At 32.9% G+C, this 26,818-nt stretch overlaps 4 protein-coding genes across 6 annotated transcripts; 1 reads left to right on the top strand and 3 right to left on the bottom strand.

Moving 5' to 3' along the window:
* Positions 1-151: 151 nt before the first annotated feature.
* On the bottom strand, positions 152-3,615 carry LOC145562020 (putative mediator of RNA polymerase II transcription subunit 26c). Of its 3 annotated transcripts, none has more exons than XM_081622170.1 (10): positions 3,175-3,615; positions 2,526-3,044; positions 2,359-2,427; positions 2,186-2,268; positions 1,989-2,065; positions 1,773-1,834; positions 1,622-1,655; positions 1,400-1,533; positions 763-847; positions 152-634 (listed from the first exon to the last, which is right to left on the bottom strand). In XM_081622170.1, exons 2-10 carry the CDS (start codon positions 2,982-2,984, stop codon positions 534-536), a joined length of 1,104 nt encoding a protein of 367 aa, XP_081478296.1. In that variant the 5' UTR covers positions 2,985-3,044; positions 3,175-3,615; the 3' UTR covers positions 152-533. The 3 variants fall into 3 exon arrangements, with proteins under 3 accessions (XP_081478296.1, XP_081478298.1, XP_081478297.1); XM_081622172.1 differs by having other exon boundaries at positions 1,773-1,831; XM_081622171.1 differs by having other exon boundaries at positions 3,179-3,615.
* Positions 3,616-8,664: 5,049 nt separating this feature from the next.
* Positions 8,665-11,969, top strand: LOC145562019 (putative mannitol dehydrogenase). The gene is made up of 5 exons (XM_081622168.1): positions 8,665-8,824; positions 10,280-10,393; positions 10,620-11,133; positions 11,329-11,482; positions 11,579-11,969. Exons 1-5 carry the CDS (start codon positions 8,727-8,729, stop codon positions 11,785-11,787), a joined length of 1,089 nt encoding a protein of 362 aa, XP_081478294.1. The 5' UTR covers positions 8,665-8,726; the 3' UTR covers positions 11,788-11,969.
* A 2,866-nt stretch (positions 11,970-14,835) lies between these two features.
* Positions 14,836-18,300, bottom strand: LOC145564616 (ethylene-responsive transcription factor ERF110-like). The gene is made up of 2 exons (XM_081624885.1): positions 17,958-18,300; positions 14,836-15,695 (listed from the first exon to the last, which is right to left on the bottom strand). The coding sequence occupies exons 1-2, from the start codon at positions 18,298-18,300 to the stop codon at positions 14,989-14,991; spliced, it is 1,050 nt and encodes a 349-aa protein (XP_081481011.1). The 3' UTR covers positions 14,836-14,988.
* A 2,657-nt stretch (positions 18,301-20,957) lies between these two features.
* Positions 20,958-25,909, bottom strand: LOC145563241 (ribonucleoside-diphosphate reductase large subunit-like). The gene is made up of 15 exons (XM_081623685.1): positions 25,341-25,909; positions 25,160-25,221; positions 24,981-25,068; positions 24,185-24,448; positions 23,836-24,076; positions 23,673-23,749; positions 23,329-23,499; positions 23,118-23,210; positions 22,867-23,016; positions 22,511-22,762; positions 22,310-22,429; positions 21,992-22,194; positions 21,761-21,910; positions 21,441-21,672; positions 20,958-21,346 (listed from the first exon to the last, which is right to left on the bottom strand). The coding sequence occupies exons 1-15, from the start codon at positions 25,566-25,568 to the stop codon at positions 21,233-21,235; spliced, it is 2,445 nt and encodes an 814-aa protein (XP_081479811.1). The 5' UTR covers positions 25,569-25,909; the 3' UTR covers positions 20,958-21,232.
* Between the last annotated feature and the right edge of the window lie 909 nt (positions 25,910-26,818).

The raw sequence follows: 26,818 nt of genomic DNA, 5'->3' as shown, positions 1-26,818 counted from the left end.
ACACTTAATGCATCAGTGTAATACTATAATGGCATTTTAGCCTGTTCCGAACTCTTCTCCTTCCCCCAATTCTACACGAGGCGTGGTGGTTAGGAGAAGAATTAGAACATGGACGATGAAAGGGAGAAACCCAACTCTGTATTTTCACATGTAAGGGAGAATATTCCTATCAAAATTCTATAGAAACAAGGTAGTTTCAAACTTTTGTACAAACCAGCAAAACCACCACTAGGGAAACCCCCTTACTCAAGTCGGTCCACAACTTAATTATTGTAATGCTTTGACAAATTACTAAGAATGATCGAAATCGATGGGGGGATCATCAAAACGGGGAACATTGTTCCAGAAAAAAATAAAAATTATACGTAGTATTCAAAATATTGCGTGGACAACGAAAAACCGTTACTTTCCTCTTTTTTCTTCTCATTCTCATCAGGCTTTCTTCCAATTAGGTTCTGAAAGCCCTGTGTGTTGGTGTTACTGTTTCTCTATAATCCTTTTTAGCTTTCTTGAAAAGCTAAGAAGACAATCCACTAATGCCTCTGAAAGCCACCTTTGTTTCTTCCAAAGAAAGAATTCCTTGGTTTCGGTATTTCGTGGATGTCCATCACTTGGATTGTTCTTTGCTTTTTGGCTTTAACAAAGACAACCCAAAACGCAAATAAAAAGCACTAGATCAGTAATCAGTATGACAAACAAGTACAAGCATTACTTATAGTTTAAGAATAATGAAAATGGTGTTTTAGGGGTCAAGTGTCAAACCATTTTGAGCTTCTTGGTAGTTCTCCTGAAGCCGTTTCCTAGCAGACGCCAGCCTATCTGGGTCAATTCGCACCTCTTTCTGTTTCTGCAACATCCCAATGGGAGTTGTTCATTAAAATTTTGAAGAGAAAACTTTTCCAGCTCAGTTCCTCAACTGAGAAAATTTTGAACATAAAACAGAAAACTTGAACGAGCCAAAAATGATGACAGGACTGTGATCACATCAAAATCCATTCCAATGATGCAATTTTAAGCAGAATTTTTTTATCAAATTCTTTTGAAAATTTCCCGACTCAAAAGACCAATTTGAAAATATTCATCTGGTAGAAAATAGATAGGAATTGATCAGGCAACTTATCTTTCACTCTAAGCTATTTGAAACTGTTTCCACAAACCCCTCCATAAATGACCAGCTTTCAGCAAAACATTTCAATATATCTCTACGACTTTAACTCAGAAAAATCAGTTAATCTTTAAAATCATAGTAAAATCAAATTTGAGGTTAAGTAAAATCAAATTTGAGGTTTTGGAAAATGCTGAGCTGTGAAACGAAAACCAGAAGACTGCATTATGTTTTCTAGTTCTACTCAATTTTCATCAGCCAAACAGCAAAATTGAAATCTCGAAAAAGGTGTACATTGGGTGGAGGAGCTGATGCTGGTAAAGAACTCTTCATCGGCCTGGCTGGAGGATCTCTACGGGGAGGAGGGAGAGGAGCTTTTCTCTTAGGTTCCATCTCCGAAATATTTTTATCAGATACAAAACTTCCATCTGTCGAGACAAGGAATTTGATAAACAATATCAATACCACAATCGATAGATCTATGTAAGCTGTATGAGAATCAGGTTCTCTTCTTACTGTGTGGATTAGGCGAGTAGGTGAAATCAGGAACCTGCAAAGGAAAATTAGCAAAAATAAGAATCTTTCATAAAGAAAACAATAAAAGCAAAAGAAAGCTTTTCAGCATATTCATATTCTTCCTTGCAAAAGAAACATTTAACATATATACCTGATTGTGATTGCCATTTTGATGATTCTTTGAAACAGTCTGCAGCGGCGAGTCTCCATCTACTGAACCAGTAATTTACAGTCATACATTACAAGGAAAATAAAGTAAAGATTCAAGACAAGGAATAATATTCCACTTTTTTTTTTTTTTTGGATCACAATACACGATTTCACAATATAATCATAAAACAAGCTAAAAGAAGGAAGAGATAGAGACCAATAAGATTATTTGAGGATTGAACTTCACCAGGTGTGTTTGACCTAACCCATTCATCAACCAAATCCTTCCATTTTCTACCAAAAAAACAACAAACACAAGAAACCGTCCAAATCAACAACTCCATATCTACTCAATCTTTGCACATTCAAAAAACCAAACTTGATTAAGCAATTTAAAACAGAACTAATTAAAACCTGACTAGAACTTTAACTAATCTCCGAACATCGCCTGATGGATGCTTCCTCAATCGATTCACATGCCTCCCAATATCAGTTTCCTTCACAATCAATCACCATAACAAACTCAATATTTTGCATTAGTAATACCATATGAATGCAATCAACATATTCAGCTCAACACTACTAACCTTGAGAGCTTTGAATGTAATATCAACATCAGCTAAACTTTGAAGCAAATCAACCAATGAATCCTCAGACTAAATCAATTCAACAAACCCATAATTATAATTACTATTAGTACACAATCAATCATACCAAATTAAAAACAGCAGCATGTAACACAAAGAAAATCAACCTGATTAGTGTCTTCAATCTGTTCTCTAACAGAAAGAATCCTCCTAAGCTCATCATTTTCCTCATCATCTTCCTCATTCTCAACAAACCTTCTCCCCTGAAATTCTTGCTCCAACTCCTCCTCCACATCCACCTCAGCCTCCTCATCAACATCATCCCCACCACGGATCGAAACCGGGGTGGAAGGCGAATTCGATTTCCTAGGATTCATCTCCCTTTCACTCCCAAAAACAGCCTCAACCACAGCATTAGTAACAAACCCATTATTAGTTTTATTATCATTACAAATTGCAGCTTCACAGTTATGACAATTTGTGTATAATTTCTCAACAATACCATCTCTTCTAAGTCTAAGCTCATCTCCATAATCTAAAGATGCTACCTTTATCGCAGTTTCTATAATCCCCCAAATATCTACCCCTGAATTTCTCAATATTCCTCTGAAATCATCCAAATCCATCTTAACCCCACCTCCACCACTCTATTTACAATTAACACCCACCAATAATATCAGATTTTTCTGCAATAAATAGCAATAATCAGATCTAAAAAATAAAAAAATAAAAAAAAAACCCAATAAAAAACTTTTGATAAAAATTAGGAATGAACAAAATTAATACAGTAACTCAAAAAGATGAAACTGAAACTACCTACAGATCTGAGTTTGAAGCTCTTGACAAACCCAGAAATTTATTTTTTTTCTGGGTGATTTGGTATTGATATTTCGACAAATTTTGGGTCTTTATTTAATTTTCTTGTACTATAGTAATATAAAATTATGAATGAACAATACTGTGTTTGTATTATAATCTAATGAAGTATGATTTATGATGTGAAATATAATACTAAATTAAGATAATGATAGTAGTAATATGCAAGAAATACAATATACGCTGACTTCAGAAAATATAGAAATAAAAAAGGAGAAGAAACAAAGTTATGATGATGAAGAAGAAGAACAAAGAGTTAAAAATTGTTGTTTAATTTTTGGTTTTCTCTCTCTTCTTAATTTTGGTTTTCTCTCTCTAAAATTGTTGAGGGAATTGGGTGTTTGTGTGTGGGTGCCAGTGAGCGCCCAAAGGACAGAATTCCGGGGGGTGTTTGGATTTTTGTTAGATTATTATTACTGTATTATTTTGAGTAAAATATTGTTGTTAAGAGATGGAATATTTGGGACTTTAGGTCTCCAATATCCCTCATTTTCTGGGTTTATTATTCCCTCTTTTTCTAATTGTTTACTCCATTTTTCTTTTTAATGTATTTCTAAAAGATTGCCCCATATTATTTTTGGCATGTTTTTCCACTTGTAGTCTCTCTATCTCTCTCCTCATTGATATTTATGTCAACCTATATGCACCATTTTTTGCCCAAATATATTAATAAAGTGGATTTATGGTTTGGGACAAACAATTGGGGAGAGAGGGAGTAATTATAATTATTGTTATTAAGAAAAAAAATATATATGCATGATTATTTTTATTTAACCCATTTCTTATATTTACTGTGGAAATGTGGAATATTGGTAGGATTTTGGTATATTCTAATAATAATGCTTAGTTGAAGTTTTGTGATTTAGGTAAGATGATTAAAGTGCTAATGATAGGGATTGCCAAATGGGTAGGTGTCAAGTGGGCTAAAAAATTAGGATTGGATTGGGTTCGAGCCATTAAGTAGCTCAATTAGGGTGAATCTGGTAAAGTGTGGAGATGGAATTTTTAGAAATTGAGTAGACCGGTCCAATCCAACCTAGTCTATTCCATACAAACATATTTTGTATTTGTTTATATAGTAAGGATTCTATTCTCTAATTTCTTTGGATGATGGAAAAGGAACCGAGTCAAATTGATCCAAAATATAAAGTGTACAATATAAAAAACGTAAAGGAGACAAGTCAAGGGCGGGTTGGGTTCAAGCATAATTCCACCATGAATTATCGATTTGTGGTATCAAGTTAGCTTAGACTTTATAATAATATTATTTTTTTAAAAAAATGGATAGACTCAATGTGTTGTAACATTGAAAATGCCCTTAAATGCATGTGCATATCAAAGTATAACACGTGTTTATATATCACATCCATAAAAGCGTTCAATGTGAAGATGACACATGATAGCTTAGAAAAAGCCGTAAATATTTATTCTTTCTAAGTTAGTCACATTAGCATGAAAAAGTTTCCTCTAAAATGGGTAAGCATTGAGTTAGCCTGGTAGAGCATGGAGATGGAGATGGAGATGGGAGATGGAGAATTAGTAAAAGAGAAAGAAACAAATAAAAGTTGAATATTAGCTACTAGTCAGACGTCCCTTTGTGGATTAACCTTAATTAGAAACATGCTAGATAATAAGATAAAGAGTACTATAATACAAAGTGTACTACTTGAAAAAACAAAATAGTCTATAAATTATTTTACACAATTATTTACTCTGTAAAAACATGTTGACTTTATCTTGGCCAAAAAAAAAAAAAAAAAAAAAAAAAAAAAAAAAGCAAGGTAAGACAGGATATTAAAGCAACAACCATGAAAGACAAGGGCATGCAAAAGCGTTCAATCAATTCAGGAAAGCTCGAGTTTGCAAAAAAAGAAAGTACTCGTGTTGATTCATGTTGAGCAGGCCCACAATCGATTTGCAAGTCGAAGTATATATATATTGTGAACTGTTCAAAGCCCAATCTTGAATCAAAGGCCCAAAATCCGAATAGATATACCAATTCCAACTATAGTCCGTTACGCATACTATTCTGACATTAATTTTGACACTTATCTTCACACATTTAAACATACGAGAAGGTTTTATGTGACTCCGTTTCACGTGAATTCTCCACCACTGACCCAATGGCAGAAGAAAGAAAACCGCAAGTTTGTTTTTTCGTCTTTGTTTTTCCATCTGATTAAACAGATGAAGATGAGAAAACAAGAAAAAATCGAGGTTTAAGATCAAAATGTAGAGTTTTATGCCGATAATTGAGGTTGTAGTTAATGTTTGAATTATGGTTTTTTCTGGGTTTTCTGTCGGCATTGTTGAAAACAGGGGAACTTTTAGAGAAAGAAAAAGATAAAATAAAAATAAAAACAGGGGATTTTGTTGTTTTTCTGAGGGTAAATTCTTCTGCCATTGGAAATTGAGGGGGAATATATTTAACCTATTTTCTGATATATATATATAACTTATTTTCTGACAATTATAATCTAATATCTGACCATTGTAATCTAATTTCTGACCATTGTAATCTAATATCTGACTATTATTATCTAATTTTTGACCATTAAGATTTTTTTTCTCATTTTTTTTCTATTTGTATGACCGGACTCACGTGAGTCCGTTCTACACAAAACTTTTACTACACGTAATTTCATGTGAATATGTGATGCATTGTTGTCTAATTATTGATTTATGTTTCATTACTATTATTAGGGGTATTTGGTATGAAAATTGAAAATGGAGTGAAGAGGAAACGAATAAGAGAATGAAAATGAGTCATTTAACTCTTATCTTTTCATTTGTTTATTTTAACCATGAAAAAGATTAACTTAAACCTAACTATCATTCTTTTTATTTGAGGGTAAGGATAATTGTTAATTTGTCACTTTAGGTTTTAAAGAGGTAACAAATAGATGAAAATCATTACCTTTATATATATAATGGTGATTGTTATTCAAACCTTTTAACCTTACATTATAAAGGTGAAAGAAAATACTAAAGGATAATATATATTGAATACATAGTATGAGAGTGTGACACATTGCTTCTCAAGATCTCCTATGCATATCATTTTAAATAATTACGGAGTACATTCTTAATAAAATGCTACCATAAAAACAAGATAACGATACCAAAAATATCAATACTTGAATGCAAAATTGAATATTATTGATAATTTCCATATGAATACTTCAAAACTTTATTATTGAGTGCAACAAATACCAAAAATATCAATACATGTCTACTTCATACTCCCTCCGTCCCCTTTTGATAGTTATTTTTGGTAGAAAATCACGGAAATTATTAAACATAAATAAGAAATAACAAAAGTACATTGAAAAAGTAAATTTACATTGAGTATGCAAAAAAGTAGAGAGAGAAAGTAAATAAAGTACATGTAAAAGTAAAATTTATATGGGAAACTTAAATTTACACAAATATTTTTGCAAATGGGAGAAAATTTTGGTAAAAAATAATATTAATGGTACTTGAAAAAAGCAAATGTGACTAACATTTTGGGTCACCAAAAATGACATAAGTGACTATCAAAAGGGGAGGGAGGGAGTAGTTCATATGAAATACAGAGTTTTGACTAAAAATGTTTCAACTAACTTTATTTGAATTTGTAATTAAAAGTGAATATTGCAAGATACATATACACTTAGACCCTATTATTTTATAGCTTCTAGGCAAACAGAGCATATTTCAGCAAAATAGAGTAAGGTCTGTTCTGATTGACTGAACTGAACTGGAATGAACTTATTGGAGCTGAACTCAGATGAGCTGAAGTGAACTGAACTGAACTGAACTGAACTTATTGGAGCTGAATTCAGATGAACTGAACTGAACTTATTGGAGCTGAACTCAGATGAACTGAAGTGAACTGAACTGAATATTTTATGAGAGAAGAAAATTAAGAACTGAACTGAACTTATTGGACCTGAATTGAACTGAAAATAATCTGAACTGAAAATAATTTGAAGAGAACAAGCCCTAAGTGTCAGCAAAGTAAAGTAAAGCAAATTTCAACATAGCAGCTCTAAAAAATAGGGCCTTATATTACTAAGGTTCATCATATGCATTTTAAAACAATTCATCACTTATTACTGTCGATATTTAGTACTGACTAACACCATTGGCACACCTAAAATTTAAGCATGACAACACATGAAACACAAACTCTATCCAAATCAAGATAAGAATGATACCCACTTGTAAGCATCTAATTTGAGAAAGTGTTTCCATTTACTTTCTTTGTTGCTAATTCACACAACCATTCAATTTATGGACCATGCACCATGGTAGTTCAACACTTTAAATGAGGGCTAATAAAAGGTTCGTGTGACGTCCAACAAAATAATACAATACCATCAATGATATATGATAGTGATAATATGAGCCAACCCATTACCATTTATCACTTGTCCCCACCCCTCACTACTCACTAACTAACGCTTAACGCTTTGCATTTCCTTCACCTCCTTAAATAGCTTCCTAATTTTTCCGCTCTACTCTACACATTCTTACAATTTACATGTACTGTAAAATACTTCCTTTTTTTTTTTTTTTTTTTTTTTTTTAATTATATCATTTGGTATGACCGTATGAACACAAGATTTTATATAAAATACTAAAAGATAGAAACTGTCAAATTTGTCCATGTGATAAAAATAAATGAAAGAGTAAAAAGAAGGGATAATAGTTGTTATCCCATGCGAATAAAGATAGCGTATTTTATGTGTAAACCCCAAATTAACATTTTTCTTTTTAATTTGTATCATTTTCTTATTGGATATTATTATTCAGTGTAATATAGAATCCTATAATTAACATAGAAAGTATACTCATAATATATAGTACTCCGTAAATTTGAGTATAATTTGTATCATTTTCTTATTGGATATTATTATTCAGCGTAATATAGAATCCTATAATTAATATAGAAAGTATACTTATGATATAGAACCGCATAATTAAGGCGTTGTTCTTTTGAACTTCTAGGCATAGCAGAGCAGGGGTTAATATAGTAAAGCAGGGGTCAATAGAGCTGAGCTTCCAACACATTGCACAGCATGCAGATTTCAGCACAACAGATTAGATCAAAAGAAGAGGACCTAACTCCGATATATTAGTATACTCCTCCAAGCTTCAGTCCTCCTCGGTTAATCTTTGAATATTTTGACTACAAATCCTTGATTATCCATAAGAACTAATATAGTCAAGTGAGATCTTTTTAGATTCCTTACAATATCATCTTTAAAAATATTAAATTTTTTTATAATTTTTACATGATATATAATTGAAGATATTTATGTTTTAATATACGTATTTTAAAGACCATAAAACATTAAAATGGGCCCAAAAAATCAAAACAGATACAGACCATACAGTACATTCATTGGAGACTTGGAGTAGTCTATATAAATGAATGCACCTATCCTAAGTTTCCAAGAATAAAAATTCTAGTACAAGAGAGAGAAAGAGATTGTAGTGTATTAATCATGGCTAAGTCACCGGAAGAAGAGCACCCAATTAAAGCTTTTGGCTTTGCTGCTTCTGATTCGTCTGGTTTTCTCTCTCCTTTCCATTTTTCTAGGAGGTAATCCCAACTCCATCGTTGTCTTTCTTTATATCCGAATTTAATTGTTACATTAGTTGTTCAAATTGCACTATCAACATGTTTATTATTATCCCGAGATATCCTTAGGACATATGTTGTATGATGGTTTTATAATTGTCATAGTTAAATCAGTTGTGACGTACTTGTATTTCATTCTTGATAAAGATAATGTCAGTCGTTCAAGTCTCACCCTCTAATCTCAATGCGTTGAGTCATTTGTGAAGAAGGTGTCAATTCAATTAAAAAAATTAAATACATTGGCCGTTTTGTAATATGATGTACGGTCACGCCACACGTGTATGATACTGAACTTTGTAAGCTGTAGTAAAATCAATCGTTGATCTGTCAAAAAAAAAAAAAAAAAAAAAAATTAATCGTTGATGATCAATGAAACTAGGGCTTTTTATTTTAATATTTCAGATTGTGGGTGATTTGTGATCTTTTGGTTAGTTTGCATTTCAGTTGTGAGTTGTGACTTCATTTGAAGATCTTCAACAATGATTAATTGGGCATTAACATTAATTAATTAATTAATTAATTAAATGTACTACCAGAAAAATAGGCACATTTCTCTCGAATGCTAATGAAAAAATTATGACAACCTTTTGATTTAATTTTTTGCTTAAAAACTATAGTCAACATCCTTTAACAGAAATTAAAGATCGAGGAGAGCTTGTTATATACACCCGGGTATACGGTACACCTAAGGGTGTTTGTTTGCTCATTTAATGATAAAATAAGCAATAATCATCGAAACGAGCAAACAATACCCTTGGGTGCACCGTGCACCCGGGTATATATAATAATTTATGAGGATCGAGAGCTTGTATATAACAATTTATGAGGATCGAGCCATAAGCTAGAGTTGTGTTTATAGAGTTGTTTATTAACGGAAAGGCCCTTGGTAATGTTTCTACAATGAAGTTATTATTAGAGATATCAATGATATCATATCTTATCATATCTTTGGCATTATTATGCTATAATGTTATCTTTTTGATTTGATACTCTGTATTTATTTATTGTTTGTAATTTTTTATACCTTTGTGATTTTTTTCAATTCATTTTATTTTTGCGGAATTGAAATTTAACAAACTAAAATTATTATTGTAGACAACACTTATTTTTATTGAATCGAAATTACTAATATAGGCGGAACACATTTTAAAATGTAATTAAATAAGCTAGATGCCATCCACAAAATAGTGTTGTCATTCCGTCCTAAAACTCCCATTACACTGGAAAAAAAAAATTCAAAACTTGCAATTCTTTAATCAAACAATAATACTAATGGATCTTTGTGTTTAACCAAAACTTATCACATTGTTGATCAAACTAGATATTAATGGTTAAAGAATAATTATGACAAAATGCGACCTACAAATTGTTGATCAAACCAGCATTTTGAAACTAATTATGAATGTCCTGTTACAGGGAAAATGGTCCTGAAGATGTCAGCATTCAAATCTTATTCTGTGGAGTTTGTCATTCTGACTTGCATTCTTTGAAGAATGACTGGGGTTTCACTAGATATCCCCTTGTTCCTGGGTAATTTACTCTGACATATCCTGTTCTTTCTAATAATTTTTATCATTTATGTAAATGTCCTTTCATATCATACCATTAGAAGTGTGCATCTTTCTTTTCTGTTTCTGAATCCGTTTTTTTTCCTGGCTGGTGGGTGTTTGTGTAGTTTTTTCGCCGTCTCTTAGCTTCTGTTGCTCTGATCATCACTTGATTGTTTTCTTGTATATTGTTTCCTTGAATTGTTTAGGCATGAAATTGTGGGTATAGTCACAAAAGTTGGGGATAACGTGAAGAAATTCAGAGTTGGACAGAATGTAGGCGTCGGTGTGATTGTAGGCTCCTGTGAGAAATGTGAATCCTGTGAGCAAGACTTGGAGAACTACTGCCCTCGAATGATTTTCACCTACGGTGCCACAGATAAAGATGGGACGAGGACTTATGGTGGTTATTCTGATAAAATCGTTGTTAACCAGCGATTTGTACTCAACATACCTGATAATCTGCCTCTTGATGCTACTTCACCCCTCTTGTGTGCTGGGATCACAGTATACAGTCCTATGAAGTATTATGGAATGGCGGTGAGTGGGAAGCATTTGGGAGTTTGTGGATTAGGCGGTCTTGGTCATGTTGCTGTCAAGTTCGGGAAAGCCTTTGGACTCAAAGTTACTGTCATTAGTTCCTCCCCTGCTAAAGAGGATGAAGCTCTCAACAGACTCGGCGCAGATGCTTTCCTTGTCAGCAATGATGCTGCAAAAATTAAGGTAATGGCTTACTTCTAACCTTGTTTTTCTGTTTTACTATGATTTCACGGATTTTGTTATTATGTTTATGTATCAGTGTTAGTTGCTCAGATCATCAGGAATCCTTGCAGTACTTTATTCCAAGCGAATATGTACTGTGATAGATTTGCAGTCCTGTATGCAATGGAGTTAAAGTTGGAATTGTTTTTCATGTAGGCTGCAATGGGGACAATGGACTTCATTATTGACACCGTCTCTGCGGTGCATTCATTACTTCCTTTGCTTGGCTTACTGAAGCTGAACGGGAAGCTTGTTACTGTCGGTCTCCCAAACAAACCCCTGGAGCTTCCTGTATTCCCCTTAGTTTTTGGTAAGCTACTAAACGTTTCTTGTATCTTTGGTTACATACATACATGGTGTTTTCATTGCATTCGTTACTTAGCTTGTTTCTGAACAATATATACAGGTCGAAAACTTATTGGAGGAAGTGATATTGGGGGGTTGAAGGAAACACAGGAAATGCTAGACTTCTGTGGAAAGCATAACATCACTGCAGACATAGAACTCATCAAAATGGATGAGATAAACACTGCTATGGAACGCCTTGCTAAGTCTGATGTGCGCTATCGTTTCGTGATCGACATAGCCAATTCCTTATCAGCTTGTAAAACATAAAAGTCTCAATTCAACTTTTGCCATGAGATCCCTGTTAGCTAGGCAAGTTGAAATCTTGGTTTAGTAGAAGTCTGAAACTATAATAAAGTTGGGTCTTTGAATTATCTTATGTTAGATATGAAAACTATATTTAGTCTGTTCTACTGAATTTTCTTTGTTAGTGATTTTGACATCTTTAACTAGTTTTAATTTGCAATGTTAGTGATTTTTTTCGCCTTTTGATCATACTATTCAGTATGCGATGATCAAATTACAAATTGATATGGAGTATTAAATTCGTTAGGTGCACTTAAAAACATATACATCGGATAATATGTGTATGTGGCGATAATAGGAATGCAATCTAGGTGTTTGTAAGAAGTTTGATTGGAATACACTTGGACGATGAAGTGTGAAATGTGATTAGGATACTCTTGGATGATGAAGGTGTGATGAGAAGAACATTTGAGAATATATTAGGGTAAATCAACTCAATCTTTTTAAGAGTTTATATATGAGAGTAAATTTAGAATTACATATTTGTCAAATTCAAGTATGTGTTGAAGACAAGTTAAAGACTTCAAGGTTATTACATGTAATCCGTTTATTCATTTTCAATTGTCGTTTGTTAGAAGTACACTTGTTTTGCAATACAATAATGTAACACTATTTTTATTTTTTGACGAGAATGTAATACATGTAATTTATTTCTTTTTTAACGGGAATGTAAGACATCAATACCAGAATACACTATATAGAAACATTAAAACAACAAATGACGTTGTAGTGGAAAATTTTATTACCAAACAAGATTTAATGTAGTGGAAAATTTTATATGGAGTATCTCACAATCAATAGGTTGTACCATTGTATAATCAAACCCCATATACTAGAGACACTTTTTGGGTTGGTATTCCTCTACCATTTGGGTCCTTCTCCACTCTCATTAACTTGGACCTAGGATTTAGAGGTTCTAGCCTGATAAGGTCTTTCTCTTCATCAATAAAAAAAAAAAAAAAAAAAAGTTTCGTGTTTTGTTAGAAGATAGGTATAGTATCTTTAATCCAAATCCCACTTTCACCCAAAGTTTTTGATACACTCGTATAAGTGTATTACTGTCCTTTCAAGTCTTAATGCCATGTTGAAATTTAAACCAAACAAATGACCCGTAAAAAGTTTTATAAATTGTAAAGTTCTTCAAGTACATTTATTGAAGTCTTGAAAAAATATTTCTGGATAATTGAATATCTTATACGACTTTTGTTACTAGTAATCCCACGTGCTTAATGTATCAAATCATTGAACTACAACTTTGATTTTGACCTATGAAGTACCAAGTTTTGACAGTGATCCTTCACAGTTTTCACATCAAAAATTCATATATATTTGACCAAAAATAAAACAATAAAAAATAGTTTACCAGAACTTTCAAAAGTCAAAGCTAATAATAAAACAACTGGAGTCAACGTAGAGCAATTTATAAGTTTGAATAATTTTTGTTTTTTTTTTAAACAATAAGTTTGAATAATTTGATAAAGGCACACTTTGTAACTATCTACAGTAACTTTTATCCACTTGAAATTAAACAATTCATGATCTTTGAAATTTTGAAACAACTGAATCTATTCCTTCGAATAAAATGGATCATAGACTAACATTCTAACAACTTGCAAGTCAAAACCTCACCTAGCACCACTTAACTAACAAATAAATTTCTAGTTCTGATTTTTAAACACTAGTTACAACATGATACTCCGTATATATTAGAAACCAACTCCACCAATTACTCTTTGTTAGTTTAACAAAGTAAAGACAACAAGTCAATACATAACATTTAGCATTTTCGGGCAAGGAACAGAATATGGCCCTAGCAAATCCGTTCCTAAATTCGTCCTACATAATGTAAAAGACTCAATAGATTTTTTTTTTTTTTTCAAATATGTGATAAAAGTAATGTGTTTTATGAATTGTATCGTTTTCCTTTGATAAAGTTTTCTCAAACCTTATGTTTTCAACTTTCTTGGTTTTCATTTAAAATTCCCTTAATTTTTCTTAAATGCTCTTCCGTTTACTCACTTTACTCACCTTCTTTCAAAGACTTTTAAATGATAGTCTTGTTATGTCCATTTCTTTATATTGTACGATTCCTTATGACGATTCATGTTAGCCGACCCCAAATCATTTTAAGACTAAGAATTTATTGTTGTTGTTGATGATGATGTGATATAAGTAATGCTTTTTTTTTTTTCCCTTTTATAATACATATATCAAATTTTTATGACTTGTATTTAATAAATCTAATAAACGAAATACAAGTTTAAAGATGGTAAAAAAAAATGTGCATATGAAACCACATATAATGCAAATTAGAATGAAGGAATGGAGTGGTAGTTATTTTTGTTGTAGTGTTTTTCAATTAATTCTACGGACATACATAGATTTAATATATTATATTATTATGTAATCTATGAGTGGATTAATTTTGTACTCGGTTGATTATAAGAATATAATTTTTATTTTTTATATAGACAATACTAATAATAATCGCTCCATTTCTAACCATAATTATCCTTAATGTAGTCATGTATTTAGTTAATTTTGACTTTTTCATTATTTTCAATACATGGGAGGAGTTGGAAGAAGCAGAGTTAGAAGAAGCATCTTCGCTTAGCAACTCTATCCTTCTTAAGCGTTCTTTCTAAGCATCAATATCTTTATATAAAGAGCGCATATATTATATTATATATTAATATTTTAAAACTATTACAAGTGAAGACGAAGCTAACAATAAGTTTTATCTTATAGCTATTGATGAATAGTCATGCCCAATTTCTCTTTTCAACAAATATCCTTAACCAAAGCAAAAATATTGAAGTAAAAAAATGAGCAAAACTTAATTTTTTGGTATTAATAAGCATTAAGGATATGGCATTATTGCAACGGCATTATTGCAACTTTACAACATTGCGTCATTGCTTGAGACACATGACAACTTTTTCTGGGCCAAGTAATTATCCTCCATTTAAAACTACTAGTGTATTAAGTATTTAATTAAGTTGTATTACATAAAAATAATTCCATATTTGACCATGAGTTAATCAAAGTCAAACCTAAAAAGGCCCCCAAAAAAGAAAGAAACAGGGGAAAACAGAGCCAAAACACAAATACAAGACAAACTACTACAACACTTCTATACTCTATAGTCTACTATAATTGAACATACTAATTATATGATAAATCCTTAGACTCCTCCATCTTCCTTTGACTTCCACGTGGAATAATCTCATCCGTAGGATATGCTAATGGTGAGGTTGACACTGATGAAGAAGGTAATGAAACAGAGGAACCACCCTGTTGTTGCCGCGGAAGCGGAGGAGAAGACAAAGAAGAAGACATTAGCATTTGATCTAATAAACTTAATGACCTATAATCACCTTGATTAGAATCAAATGAACCACTAATTAATCTTGAATAATCAATATAATCTTTGTAATCCTCTGTTTCTCGTAAAAACTCCAATGGTTGATTTTGCACTAATTCTTCAGAATTTCGAGGAGCAGCCAAAAGGGTTGCCGGAGAATTGGAAATGGTGAAATGGGTCGCCGGAATATTCGCCGGATTATGCTGAAAAGTGACATTTTCAGGGAAATTGAGTTTGGCTTTGCTTCCCCTGAATTTAACGGCAGCTTCGTCGTAAGCTCGGGCAGCAGCCTCAGCAGTGTCGAAAGTGCCTAACCAAACACGGGCAGCTTTGTAAGGGTCCCTAATTTCAGCTGCCCACTTGCCCCAAGGCCTTTGTCTAACTCCTCTGTATTTTCTTCTACATGGCTCTGCTCCAACTTGTGGTTGTGCTGTAATGTTGGTGCCTTCGTTTTTAATGGGATTTTGATGAGTGTATGTGAATGTTGCTGTTGTTGTTGTTGGTCCCTCTGCAAGTAGAGAAATTATATTAGTATCGTATTCATTAACATTGTATGTGTGGTGTTACATCACAAGATTCGAAACTAAAAGGATATTTTCATCAAAATTGCACAAAGTAATGTACTAAGCATGTTGAATAGTGTTCAAATAACTAGTTTAATTGATAAAGTATTCAAGTTATCGAGGAAGTGACATTTTTTTATTAATGTTAAGGGTTTTTGTTAAGCGAATTAGAATGTATTGTCGAAGTCATCATAGTTTGTAGCGTTGTATTAGTACAGTTTAGCCGAACCAATTATCTAAACACTAATCTTGCAAAGTCTAGATATTGGACATTTGGACACTTAAGCTTTGTACATAATAGCAATCAAAACACATTTTTTGTGCTATAAGGAAGACAATTGGGGTGATAATGCTATCAGTTTCTCATACTCGTAATACAATGCAGAGAATTAACAAAAACTTATTTAACTAGTAAGATATATTCTAGAAACCGTACCCTACATTCATAAAATAGTGTTCTAAATTCAAAGTGTTTCCATATAGATAGGTTGATGGTTACAAATGAAACATATTGAAAGAGGTCGGCAAGCCACAATCGATAGAACAACATGAGGACTTTTTTATATCCTTAAAACATGACAATTTCTATGCACCGTGTTTAAGGTTTTGCTGCACTAATTATTAAGTACTAAGAATCTTAGTTGCATATTATTATTCAAATCTATAGTACAAATTAAATTAAATGTATCTACTGGAATTTGGAACACGGAAATTAGTCATTTAGCATATATTGTGATCACAATACAGTGGATCACTCTAGCAAATGGACAAGACAGCATGCATTATCCCAATTTGAGATGCATAAAGTAATACACAATATATTATTAATTAGTTGTTAATTAGCTAAGTCTAAACATAGTTATTCTATTTCAGTTTACATAACAACTACTCCGTACAATGCATGTATGTAATAGCATCAATACAATATTATTTCATCGTACTTTATTTATTTATTTCTATTATTATATTAATCGTTTATATTAAAAATATTCCTTACTGATAAACTCACGCGTTTAATGTCTTACATATCACATAATGAATATTTAAATAATTTATGTATACAAACTTTAAAGGGATTATGTAAAATATGGATTAATGGTGTACTATATACGTACTGTATACAGGTATTTAGCTAGCTAGCGTGTCACTGGCACCAGATAATGGTTCTAATGTTTGTTTGTTCTACAATCTATAAATATTCTTGCTCATAAACGTATATTAATACAGTTCTTAGAATAAATAAAATGTATATTTAACAAATAATTTTATATATTATGCATTTTATGACATAAAAAGTATTAATAGAGGTAGCCGATGTAGGGATAGCAGCACATGCATTAACGCATACAATTATACCTAAAAATCTAAAATAATGCCATCTTTTTTTTTTTTTTTTTTTTTTTTACGGTAAGGAGAAGGGTTCTACCGGGCCGAAACCTCTCACAGGTCCAATCCAACCCGGGTTAGCAGGCAAGACAATTTGGGAGTGGGGGGAAGGGTAAGGAAATCCCTACCCCAAATTGCCTCTAGTGGGGTTTGATCCCACAACTTTTTGGTTGTAAAATGACAAACTTACCACTAAACCAAACTTAACTTGGTAAATAATGCCATCCTGTTGTACTAATATCATGATGCATATATATGATTGTCACACCGAAAATTGCATCTATCTCAAGTATAGTTGTATGTGAGGTGTTTTTTCTTAAAAAATAATAATAATAATAATAATAATAATAATAATAAAATAATAAAAAAAAAATTATTAATATAATTTTATTAAGTTTTTTCATACGTACATCTAATACAATTTGTACTACTTAGCTTTATGAACACTAATGCATGAACTAGCTTAGCGACCTTTGATACGTTATATTCTTTTTAACACAATTATCTCTTTTACTTCAACTTAAAGATTGATGTATGAGATTTCATCTAAAGTGCATATTACGTGAACATAATTTAAATTTTTTCTTATTCGTATATGATTTATATTTGAACAGAATAAACGATAAGTATAATTTCACTCGTCAATCTATCTAATAACTTATAATCAATATATAATTTCATGTGATATTAGTCCCCTAATCTTGATACAATCATAAATACAAGTAAATTAAGATAAACAGTATAAATTTAAATCCACCGCTAAAAAAACAAAAAAGATTATTCTTAGTGAAGTCTAGAAGATAAGAACTAAAGAGACGTACCTTTTAGAGGAAGATATGGATTATATGAAGAAGAAACCAAACTTCCATCTCCTTCAACACCCAAATATGATCCACCCTCTTCATCTCCATGCCTTCTCTTCACCCCAAAACCCGACGACGACGACGACGACGACGACAACCACGGGCTATAATAATCATTACTCATCATAGTAGAAGAAGCAGCACCAGAAACAACATGAGTAAGAGCAGAAACCATCTCATGCATTTCTTTTTCCCTACTAAAACCCGGTATCATTGGACTTAATATCTCTTTCATCATCATATTCATTCCTTCTTCTTCTTCAATTGAGCTACTTGTATTATTATTATTATTATTACTCATTTTAATAATACTTGTTTCTTCAAAGTTACCATCTTTATTTCTTTTGCTTCTTTTCGCCACCTTTTTTTCTTCTGAGAAATATACACACATTAATTAACAAAGGGTTTAATTTAATTAACTCTGTATTTAATATTTAATACTACTGCTGAATATATTTCTAAACTTCTAGATAATTTTGACGGTTTTATGTAATAAATGGCTAGCAAACATTTATATATATATACGAAATAATTTAGATTGAGACGCCGCCATTGAATTTTAAAATTTAAAATAATAATGTGGATTTATGCTTCCATAGGAAGAAAAAGCATTGTACTTGTATTATACTAGTACATATTACAGTTATTATTTAAATATAGTTTTTTTTTATTTATTTTAATTTTGGAAGGAATTTCTGGGTTCGTACTTGGCCAACTTGGATTTGGCTTTCTAGCTACTAGCTTATTTTTGCAAGTGGTTAATTTGGAGTTGATACTAAAAAGGCCAAGTAGGACACAGATATGTAAAAAATAATTCAATGTTCATTATTCAACGTATCGTGGAATTCTTTGATTAATTTACCATAATTTTAATCAGTTTAATGCAATTCTCAACTGTTTTTTATTTTATTTGCTGTGTATTCGTATAGTACTTATTTTTTTCATAGTATATTGATCTATACACTCTTCGTCCTTAAAAATTGTCAATTACTGATTGCATGTGGAATGATAAAGAAAATCGTCATACTTGACTTTTTTTTATAAGGGATAGTTTTCAAATGGCCACAGTAAAATTGTGGCCATTGTATAAAATCAAATCATATCCGTTTATTTTTATTGACTAATTTAAGCCGTTGATTTCTTTTATTTAATTTTGAAAAAAAAAACAGTGACAAAAAAAAAATCACGTTATCAGTTTCTCTTTCAGTTTCTTCATTGTTTACTCAATAATTTTTTCCCTTCACTTCTTTTTTTTTTTATCTTTGTTCACCCATATCACTCCGCACTTAAGAAAAATGTTGGAGAATAATTGGAAAAATCTGATTGTTTAGAAGATTTGGCCAAGGTCGATTTGTCGCTCGTCAAATTCAAAGGACTTAATGGTGGCCAATTGGTTTGGATCATTGAGATGCTTATTTCTTGCTCTGATCAATTTGCACCTGATTATGATCTATGATAGATTTAACTAATTGAATGGTATGATGTAAAATTTGGAGTATTTTCTTTTACGTATTTTTCTTTAATTAAAATTTTTAAAAATAAAATAAAATAAAAAGTAAACTATATCAGCGGTTCATGTTAGTCAATAAAAAATAAACGGTTGTGATTTAATTTAATACAATGGCCACAATTTTATTGTGGCCGCTCAAAAGTCAGTAATTAATTACCGTCAAAGTAAAAATAACATTTAAAGAAAAAAAGAAGACAAAGGGATTATCATATTAGATAAATTAATAGAGAATATTTCGTATCAAATTTCATATAAAGTGTCGATAAGAACGACTTCATCAGCACATAGGATGGATCTTGATTGTCTTAAACATTAAATTTTAGCTTTTTTTTTTTTTTGAACAGTAGCAATTTTGTTTTATAATTGCATAATTAATTAAAAAAAATCAAATCATGATGGTACAATTATAATGAGTTGACATAGTTAATAGAGGAAAGTGATTAAAATAGTCAAAGTTTGACTCGTGGATGTTTAATTTTAAAAGGAAAGATGTCAAAAAAGATGAGAGGTTAAGAGAGGAGGCACGGTGTGAACGTTAAGTTGTCAACGAAGCAAAACAGCGTCAACATTTTAACATCAACTGTTTCTTCCAAATTAAGGCAGGTCGGCTTCTACAACCATCTAACAGACTAGAGAGAGTGACCAAACCTGATTAAGCAGCAATCCAATGCCCGTTAGGAACCGACATCAAAACTCCAAACTTTTATGGTCCCTCCTTCAGTTCTCTGTATCTATGATGTGAACATTTTTGTACCGTTTTACTATCAAAACATAAATTCGTCTTTCTATTACAATTACGAGTCAAATAAGTAGTAAAGTACGTACCTTTTTTTATTTGAATAATGCATAGTATATTTTTTCCACGTGGGCTTATTATACATACTTAACTTACTTGATTAGTTCTGAGTTTTTTTAAAAAAAAAAATATATACATATGATTGATTTTAAGAACTTAGCCTTAGATTTATACTCGTATTAGATCAACATGTACGTAATGTACGCTATAAATTTAGTAAGATTTGTGTAATATTTAAAAGAGGAACTGAAACTAATCCACCTTTGCAACATGGTAAGTTGATAACCCCTTTAGATGTATCAAAACTTTTCAAGCCTACTTAGTAAGTTGCAATCCTAAAAGCTAAAAATTGATTAGGCACTTGCTCTAATTAATTTACAAAAAGCGAGTGATCATTCTGGAAAACGACTGCACAAAAAAAGGATAATTCTCCTTCAAGATGCTCCTACTAAGTATAAGATTTTGCCCTACTCTACTTTAACAGCTTATTCAAAAGTCCCAAAACAGGTGTTTTTTTGTAGCCTTTTTCAATTTTGGGACCAATCTACGTAGTACGAGTACTACTACGGAGCATATAAATCTTTCGAATTAATAATAGGTAACTTAATTATATGGAAAATCATAAAATAAAATGAGAGCCACAAGTTCTTCTCATTCCACTATATAATGATAATAGTATAAGCACAAGAACAATACTAGTACATTCATATCCCAAGCAAACTTTATATACAAAGATGCCCAGCTTGGACAACTACATTGTTTCAGTCGTTTTGACCAGATTCATTCTTTCAGCAAAATATACATGAATATCTCAAACAAGCAACAAGTATCGCCTAAACAGATTATTATGCCACTAGGCTACTAGGCTAGACAAGCACTGATGATAAATATAAACGCTTGTGTTGCATACATGGATCATGTACTTTTTTAACTTCCACAAGCCAAGCAGTCATCGCGGTTTGTCAGTGAACATACCATCTGTGCTAGTTTTGAACTGTCATCTTCAGCTCCTGCTGCTGCTGCGGCTGTCTTGGTTGGATCCTAAATTTAGTGCCACAGAAACAGATGTCAGCAAAAGATAACTGGGACTTACTCTAATATATCAACAAATTAACTGGTAAAAATAGTGCAATACATTTAGTATGGAAGTATCCACAGTGAACTTGATAGCATCAGCAGCTGCTCTTGTCCTTAAATAGTACATGCCTGTCTTCAAACCCTTAGACCATGCATGGAAGTGCAGAGAGGTTAACTTTCCGAAATTGGGTTGTGTCATGTGAATATTTAGGCTTTGACTTTGATCAATGAAACATCCTCGATCAACAGCCATATCAACCAGTGTTCTTTGTTTAATTTCCCAGACAGTCCTGAAAAGGGTTTAACGTGTCAGCACCCAAATGAAAGAAAGTAAAGTAAAGAGGAATTCATATACTGTAGGATAATCAAAATCCATACTTGTAGATAGCTTTCAGGTCTGCTGGGATATCAGGGATTTTCTGAACAGAACCATCATCATATACTATCTGGTTCTTCAGCGTAGGAGACCAAAGACCCATCTCCGTCAAATCATTAAGAAGATGTTTGTTCACCACAACAAATTCACCACTGAACAAAAAAAAAAGAAATTAAGGTTAGAATAAAATTGGATCAGATAGGACAGGCTATGACTTAGGTAGCACTACAAACCTTAAAACTCTTCGACTGTATATGTTGGAGGTGTATGGTTCAAAGCACTCATTATTTCCAAGAATCTGGCTTGTTGACGCAGTTGGCATAGGAGCCACAAGAAGTGAATTTCTAATACCATCCTTAGCTATCATTTCCCTAAGAGCACTCCAATCCCATCGGTCTGAGGGAGTAACACCCCACATATCTGGTTGAAGAATACCCTGTGTAATGCAAACAATGACCATAAGCTTTTAGAAAATGCAACTGGAGCTTTGTAAATAAAGGAATTCATCACAGCCTAAGGCAACTAAAAATGCTTTCAATTTCCAGTCATACCTTGCTGACAGGGCATCCCGGATATGTCTCATAGGTGCCTTCTTTTGCAGCCAACTTACAAGATGTTTTAAGAGCATGATAGTATATGGTCTCGAATATGTCTTTGTTCAACTGCTGGGCCTGCAATTCACAAAAAACAATTGAGAGGGATAACAATTTGCATCATGTTTGCAAGGAATGTTGAAGATTTAAGAATGTTACCTCTGCTGAGTCAAAAGGCATGCCAAGCAAAATGAAAGTATCTGCAAGGCCTTGGACTCCAATTCCAATTGGCCTGTGTCTCATGTTTGATCTCTTTGCAGTTTCAACAGGGTAGTAGTTCACATCAATAATTTTGTTTAAGTTTGTGGTAACAACTTCAACAACCTCAGCTAATTTATCAAAATCAAAGTAGCGATTTTTATAACCCAAACTTCCAACAAGTTTAGAAGGCTGAGACTCAGAAGGAATCCCCTGCACAGAAATGTGAAGTTCAATTATTAAGAGAGGAAAAAAAAACAGTTAAAAGCTTTTGCAAATTAGAAAGGTGGGTGGTCATAAACATGAACTATTATTACCTTCTCCCTCACATATCGTGGAAGAGCAATAGATGCCAAGTTACACACAGCAGTTTCTGTTGGACTGGTGTATTCAATAATCTCAGTGCACAGGTTTGAAGACTTAATGGTGCCAAGGTTCTGCTGATTACTCTTCCGGTTACAATGATCCTAAAATTGCAAAACATAACAGATGGTTAAAAGCAAACCATAAGGAAAAGTATGTTGCAATATCTTAACAGTTTAACTTCATGATTAGGAACATATCTTACCTTGAACAGCATGTAAGGAGTTCCTGTTTCAATTTGAGCCTTCAGTATCTCAAACCACAAATTTTGAGCTTTAACTTCCTTCTTTGCTTTACCCTGGTTGAGAAGATATACATGCAACAAATCAGCAAAAAGCATTATTCAAATATACAAGTATATAACCCATCACTAAATTGCAATGCAAACAACCCTCTTAAAAAAAAGGATATGCTACCTCTCTTTCATATTTTACGTAGAGGTTTTCAAATTCTTTACCCCAGCAGTCAGCAAGACCTGGAGCCTCGTTAGGACAAAACAAGGACCACGATTTATCACTTTGAACTCGTTCCATAAAAAGATCTGGTACCCAGAGGGCATAGAAGAGATCACGAGCACGCTGCTCATCCTGAAAACAGAAATTGTAAATTTATATTATGCCTTACAAGGGAGGCACATTAACTCCTAAAAGATAATGCAATATCAATATTTCTCACAGCAACAGGTAGGTCTCTGAGAATCTGAGATAACATATATCTATGATTTCAATAAATTGCCAATAAGCACAATGACTGAACACACCTTCCCATGATTCTTCCTTAAGTCTAGGAACTCGAATACATCAGCATGCCAGGGTTCAAGGTATATCGCAAAAGCACCTACATAAAGAGATACATATTATGTGAGAACATGCCCTACACAAAAGCAAAATTGATTAAAATGGGATGTAAAGACAGTATAGCACCTTTTCTCTTCCCCCCTCCCTGGTCAACATATCGTGCAGTATCATTGAACACCCGCAGCATAGGGACAATGCCATTTGATGTCCCATTAGTACCACGTATATAACTTCCAGTGGCACGAATGTTGTGCACAGAAACCCCAATACCTCCAGCAGATTTGCTGATAACAGCACACTCCTTCAGAGTATCATATATCCCTTCAATGCTATCATCTTTCATGTTGATAAGGAAGCAGCTACTCAACTGTCATTTCCATAAATAACCAAGGTTAATACTCTATTAACAATAATTGCAGGAAATAAAAAATTAAAGCCATAAAACAGTACTAATAAACTTATTAATATCACATACTTGAGGCCTTGGTGTGCCAGCATTGAAGAGAGTTGGAGAAGCATGGGTGAACCACCTTTGGGACATCAAGTGGTATGTCTTGATAGCCGACTCGATATCATCCTTGTGGATCCCAACTGCAACCCTCATCAGCATGTGCTGCGGTCTCTCCACAACCGTCCCTTGAACCTTCAGGAGATATGATCTCTCGAGGGTTTTAAAACCAAAGAAATCATAGTCAAAGTCCCTGTCATAGATTATCTCACTGTCCAACTGAGCAGCATTCTACAATACAAAATTACAACCATTCATCAATACACCAGTCTCAATAGAAAATTAACAACAAAATTTTCATTCGCAAGTTTCTAATCATTATACTAACTTACCTCATTAGACTATTTTTTGGTTCTAATTTACTTGTATTAGATTTCTATCCTATATCACGCTGTCCTAAGATCATTTCTCTTGTTAGATCTGAAGCAGTAACAAAGTTTCATTGACTGAAGGAAAAAATGTTACTCCGTACATGATAATTCGCTTAATTATGCTAATTAGTGAATAATGTAAACACTTATATTAGATCAAACTTCAAATAATATATCAATGACAACACAATACATAATCTAGATCAATACATGCAGAACGATGCAATATAAGTAGCTCTGAACACGACATCAAACAACCACCGCATGACATATGCAACATAAACACGACATCGAACCATCACCCAAAATATGCAATACAAAATCGGATTCATTTAGGTTAAACATTGCACTCAAATACATCAAATGATATAAAAATCACGCTGAAGAAATACCTTCATGATAATATCATACACATCATCAGCAACCAAAGGAGCCTTCAATCCAGACCTCTCATTAAAATGAGTGTACATCTCCTTTATCCTACATCAACATCACAATTAATCCAATTAAAAACCCAAACAATCTAAATTCCAATTATAAAAACAAATCATAACATTATAACACCACTTACGTCTCAGAGAATGACTTCTTAGTTTTCTTATGCAAATTCGAAACAACAATCCGTGCCGCCAACTACAACAACAACAAAATCAACATCAAACACCAGAATCAAACCCGAAAACACAATCAATCAAATTGAGAAAACAACACAATTAAAGCAAACCCCAGAAAAATATAAATAGAAAACTCACAGAAGCATAATCAGGATGATTAGCAGTCATAGCAGCAGCAGTTTCAGCGGCTAATTCATCAAGTTGACTAGTAGTAACACCCTTATAAACCCCAGCACAAACTTTCTGGGAAACAAGAACAGGGTCACAATGATCTACACTAAGACCATAACTCAACTTCTTCAACCTCGCAGTAATCTTATCGAAATGAACCGTCTCTTGACGCCCATCTCTCTTCACTACATACATCTTCTTCCTTCTTTTTCTGGGTAAGTTAAATATTTGATTTGTTCTCAGAGGAATTTCGTCGAACAGGTTGTGCGCAAGAAAAATGGATAACCCAGTAAAGATTAAATAGGAAAAGGGGTAGAAAAAGGAGGCGGGATTTGGAAATATTTGGGGATTAGGGTTTCGATTTTCCCTCGTAGAATATTGTCTGATTGCGGTGAAATTAATTTGAGATTTGAAATATTGGCGCCAAAATTGGGGAAAACTTGTTGAGTAATCTTTTCATTTAAATTGAAATCTGAAAATGCGGGTTCATGTGAGTGGAAGAGTGGAGTGGTTGAGGAATTGATTAATTTGGGGGGGATATCGAATATGAGTTGTGTATAAAAGCAGGTGGGGGACCTTGCGCTTTAATTTATTGCCTTTGTTGGCCGTGATTTTGATTTTTGGGATTGCTTTCCCGCTGTTCTTTGGCGGTTTTTATTTTTTTTAACACTTCCTCCAACATGAATTTGATTGACCATATATATTGTACGTTTGAGTCAATTTTAAACCTTTGATTGTTATAAGATGTATTATTCATAGTATATCTTTTGGTCAATGTATTTATTTTCGGTTTCCTAATGTATAGCCTAGGTTATATTCTTTGTATAGCTGTTTCGTAGTTTGTAGCTAAGTCAGTGGCTTTTGATAAGCCTTACTTTTGTATATATTGCCAAGAGTGCAATGTAATTACTCACCAAATATAATTCTATTATTGGTTACTTTCTCCGTGGACCCATGTTCGATCCCCCATAACGATTGGGAGGGAAGTGGAACCTAACCACCCAGAACTGATCCCCGAATTCGAATTAGCCCAAATGGTGAACCTGGTAGAACACCAAAAAAAAAAAAAAAAATTTGATTACTTCCTCCATCCCATAATACTTGGGACGTTGTAAAGGTGACCAATGGACGGGCTGGGTCGGGCAAAGGTAAAAAAAATTATGTCAGTTATCGAGGCAGGTCAAACTTCGGGTCGAAAAATGTGTGTCCAAACCTGCCTACACTAGACAGGCCAAGCGGGCTTTTCGGGCCAATTTTGGACCGGGCCGAAAAAAACAACTAAAATTGCATAAAACTGTTCCCAAACTCGCCCAAAATTTTTAAAAAATCGGCTCGGGCCGAGAAAAGTTGTCTAAAGCCCGCCCTAAATTAGGTCGGGCTTAACTTGATCACCTCTAGAACGTTGGGGTTAACACGTAGTTTAAGAAACTATAAGTGGGTCTATT

The sequence above is a fragment of the Chenopodium album genome, chromosome 10 (assembly GCF_948465745.1).
Source record: "Chenopodium album chromosome 10, dcCheAlbu1.1, whole genome shotgun sequence".
Classification (NCBI taxonomy): Eukaryota; Viridiplantae; Streptophyta; class Magnoliopsida; order Caryophyllales; family Amaranthaceae; genus Chenopodium; species Chenopodium album.
Note: the sequence above shows the minus strand (reverse complement) of the source record. Positions and strands in the feature narration are given on the sequence as shown.

Coding starts and splice junctions, on each gene's coding strand:
- LOC145562020 (XM_081622170.1), bottom strand. CDS start 2,984: ATGGATTTGGATGATTTCAGAGGAATATTGAGAAATTCAGGGGTAGAT. Junction 1,835..1,988: donor ATCCTCAAATAATCTTATTG/GTCTCTATCTCT, acceptor TTACTGGTTCAG/TAGATGGAGACTCGCCGCTG. Junction 1,534..1,621: donor CTACTCGCCTAATCCACACA/GTAAGAAGAGAA, acceptor TTGTCTCGACAG/ATGGAAGTTTTGTATCTGAT.
- LOC145562019 (XM_081622168.1), top strand. CDS start 8,727: ATGGCTAAGTCACCGGAAGAAGAGCACCCAATTAAAGCTTTTGGCTTT. Junction 8,825..10,279: donor CCTTTCCATTTTTCTAGGAG/GTAATCCCAACT, acceptor GTCCTGTTACAG/GGAAAATGGTCCTGAAGATG. Junction 11,134..11,328: donor ATGATGCTGCAAAAATTAAG/GTAATGGCTTAC, acceptor TTTTTCATGTAG/GCTGCAATGGGGACAATGGA.
- LOC145564616 (XM_081624885.1), bottom strand. CDS start 18,300: ATGAGTAATAATAATAATAATAATACAAGTAGCTCAATTGAAGAAGAA. Junction 15,696..17,957: donor TCCATATCTTCCTCTAAAAG/GTACGTCTCTTT, acceptor CTCTACTTGCAG/AGGGACCAACAACAACAACA.
- LOC145563241 (XM_081623685.1), bottom strand. CDS start 25,568: ATGTATGTAGTGAAGAGAGATGGGCGTCAAGAGACGGTTCATTTCGAT. Junction 25,069..25,159: donor AAGAAGTCATTCTCTGAGAC/GTAAGTGGTGTT, acceptor ATGTTGATGTAG/GATAAAGGAGATGTACACTC. Junction 21,911..21,991: donor TACAGTCGAAGAGTTTTAAG/GTTTGTAGTGCT, acceptor TTTTTTGTTCAG/TGGTGAATTTGTTGTGGTGA.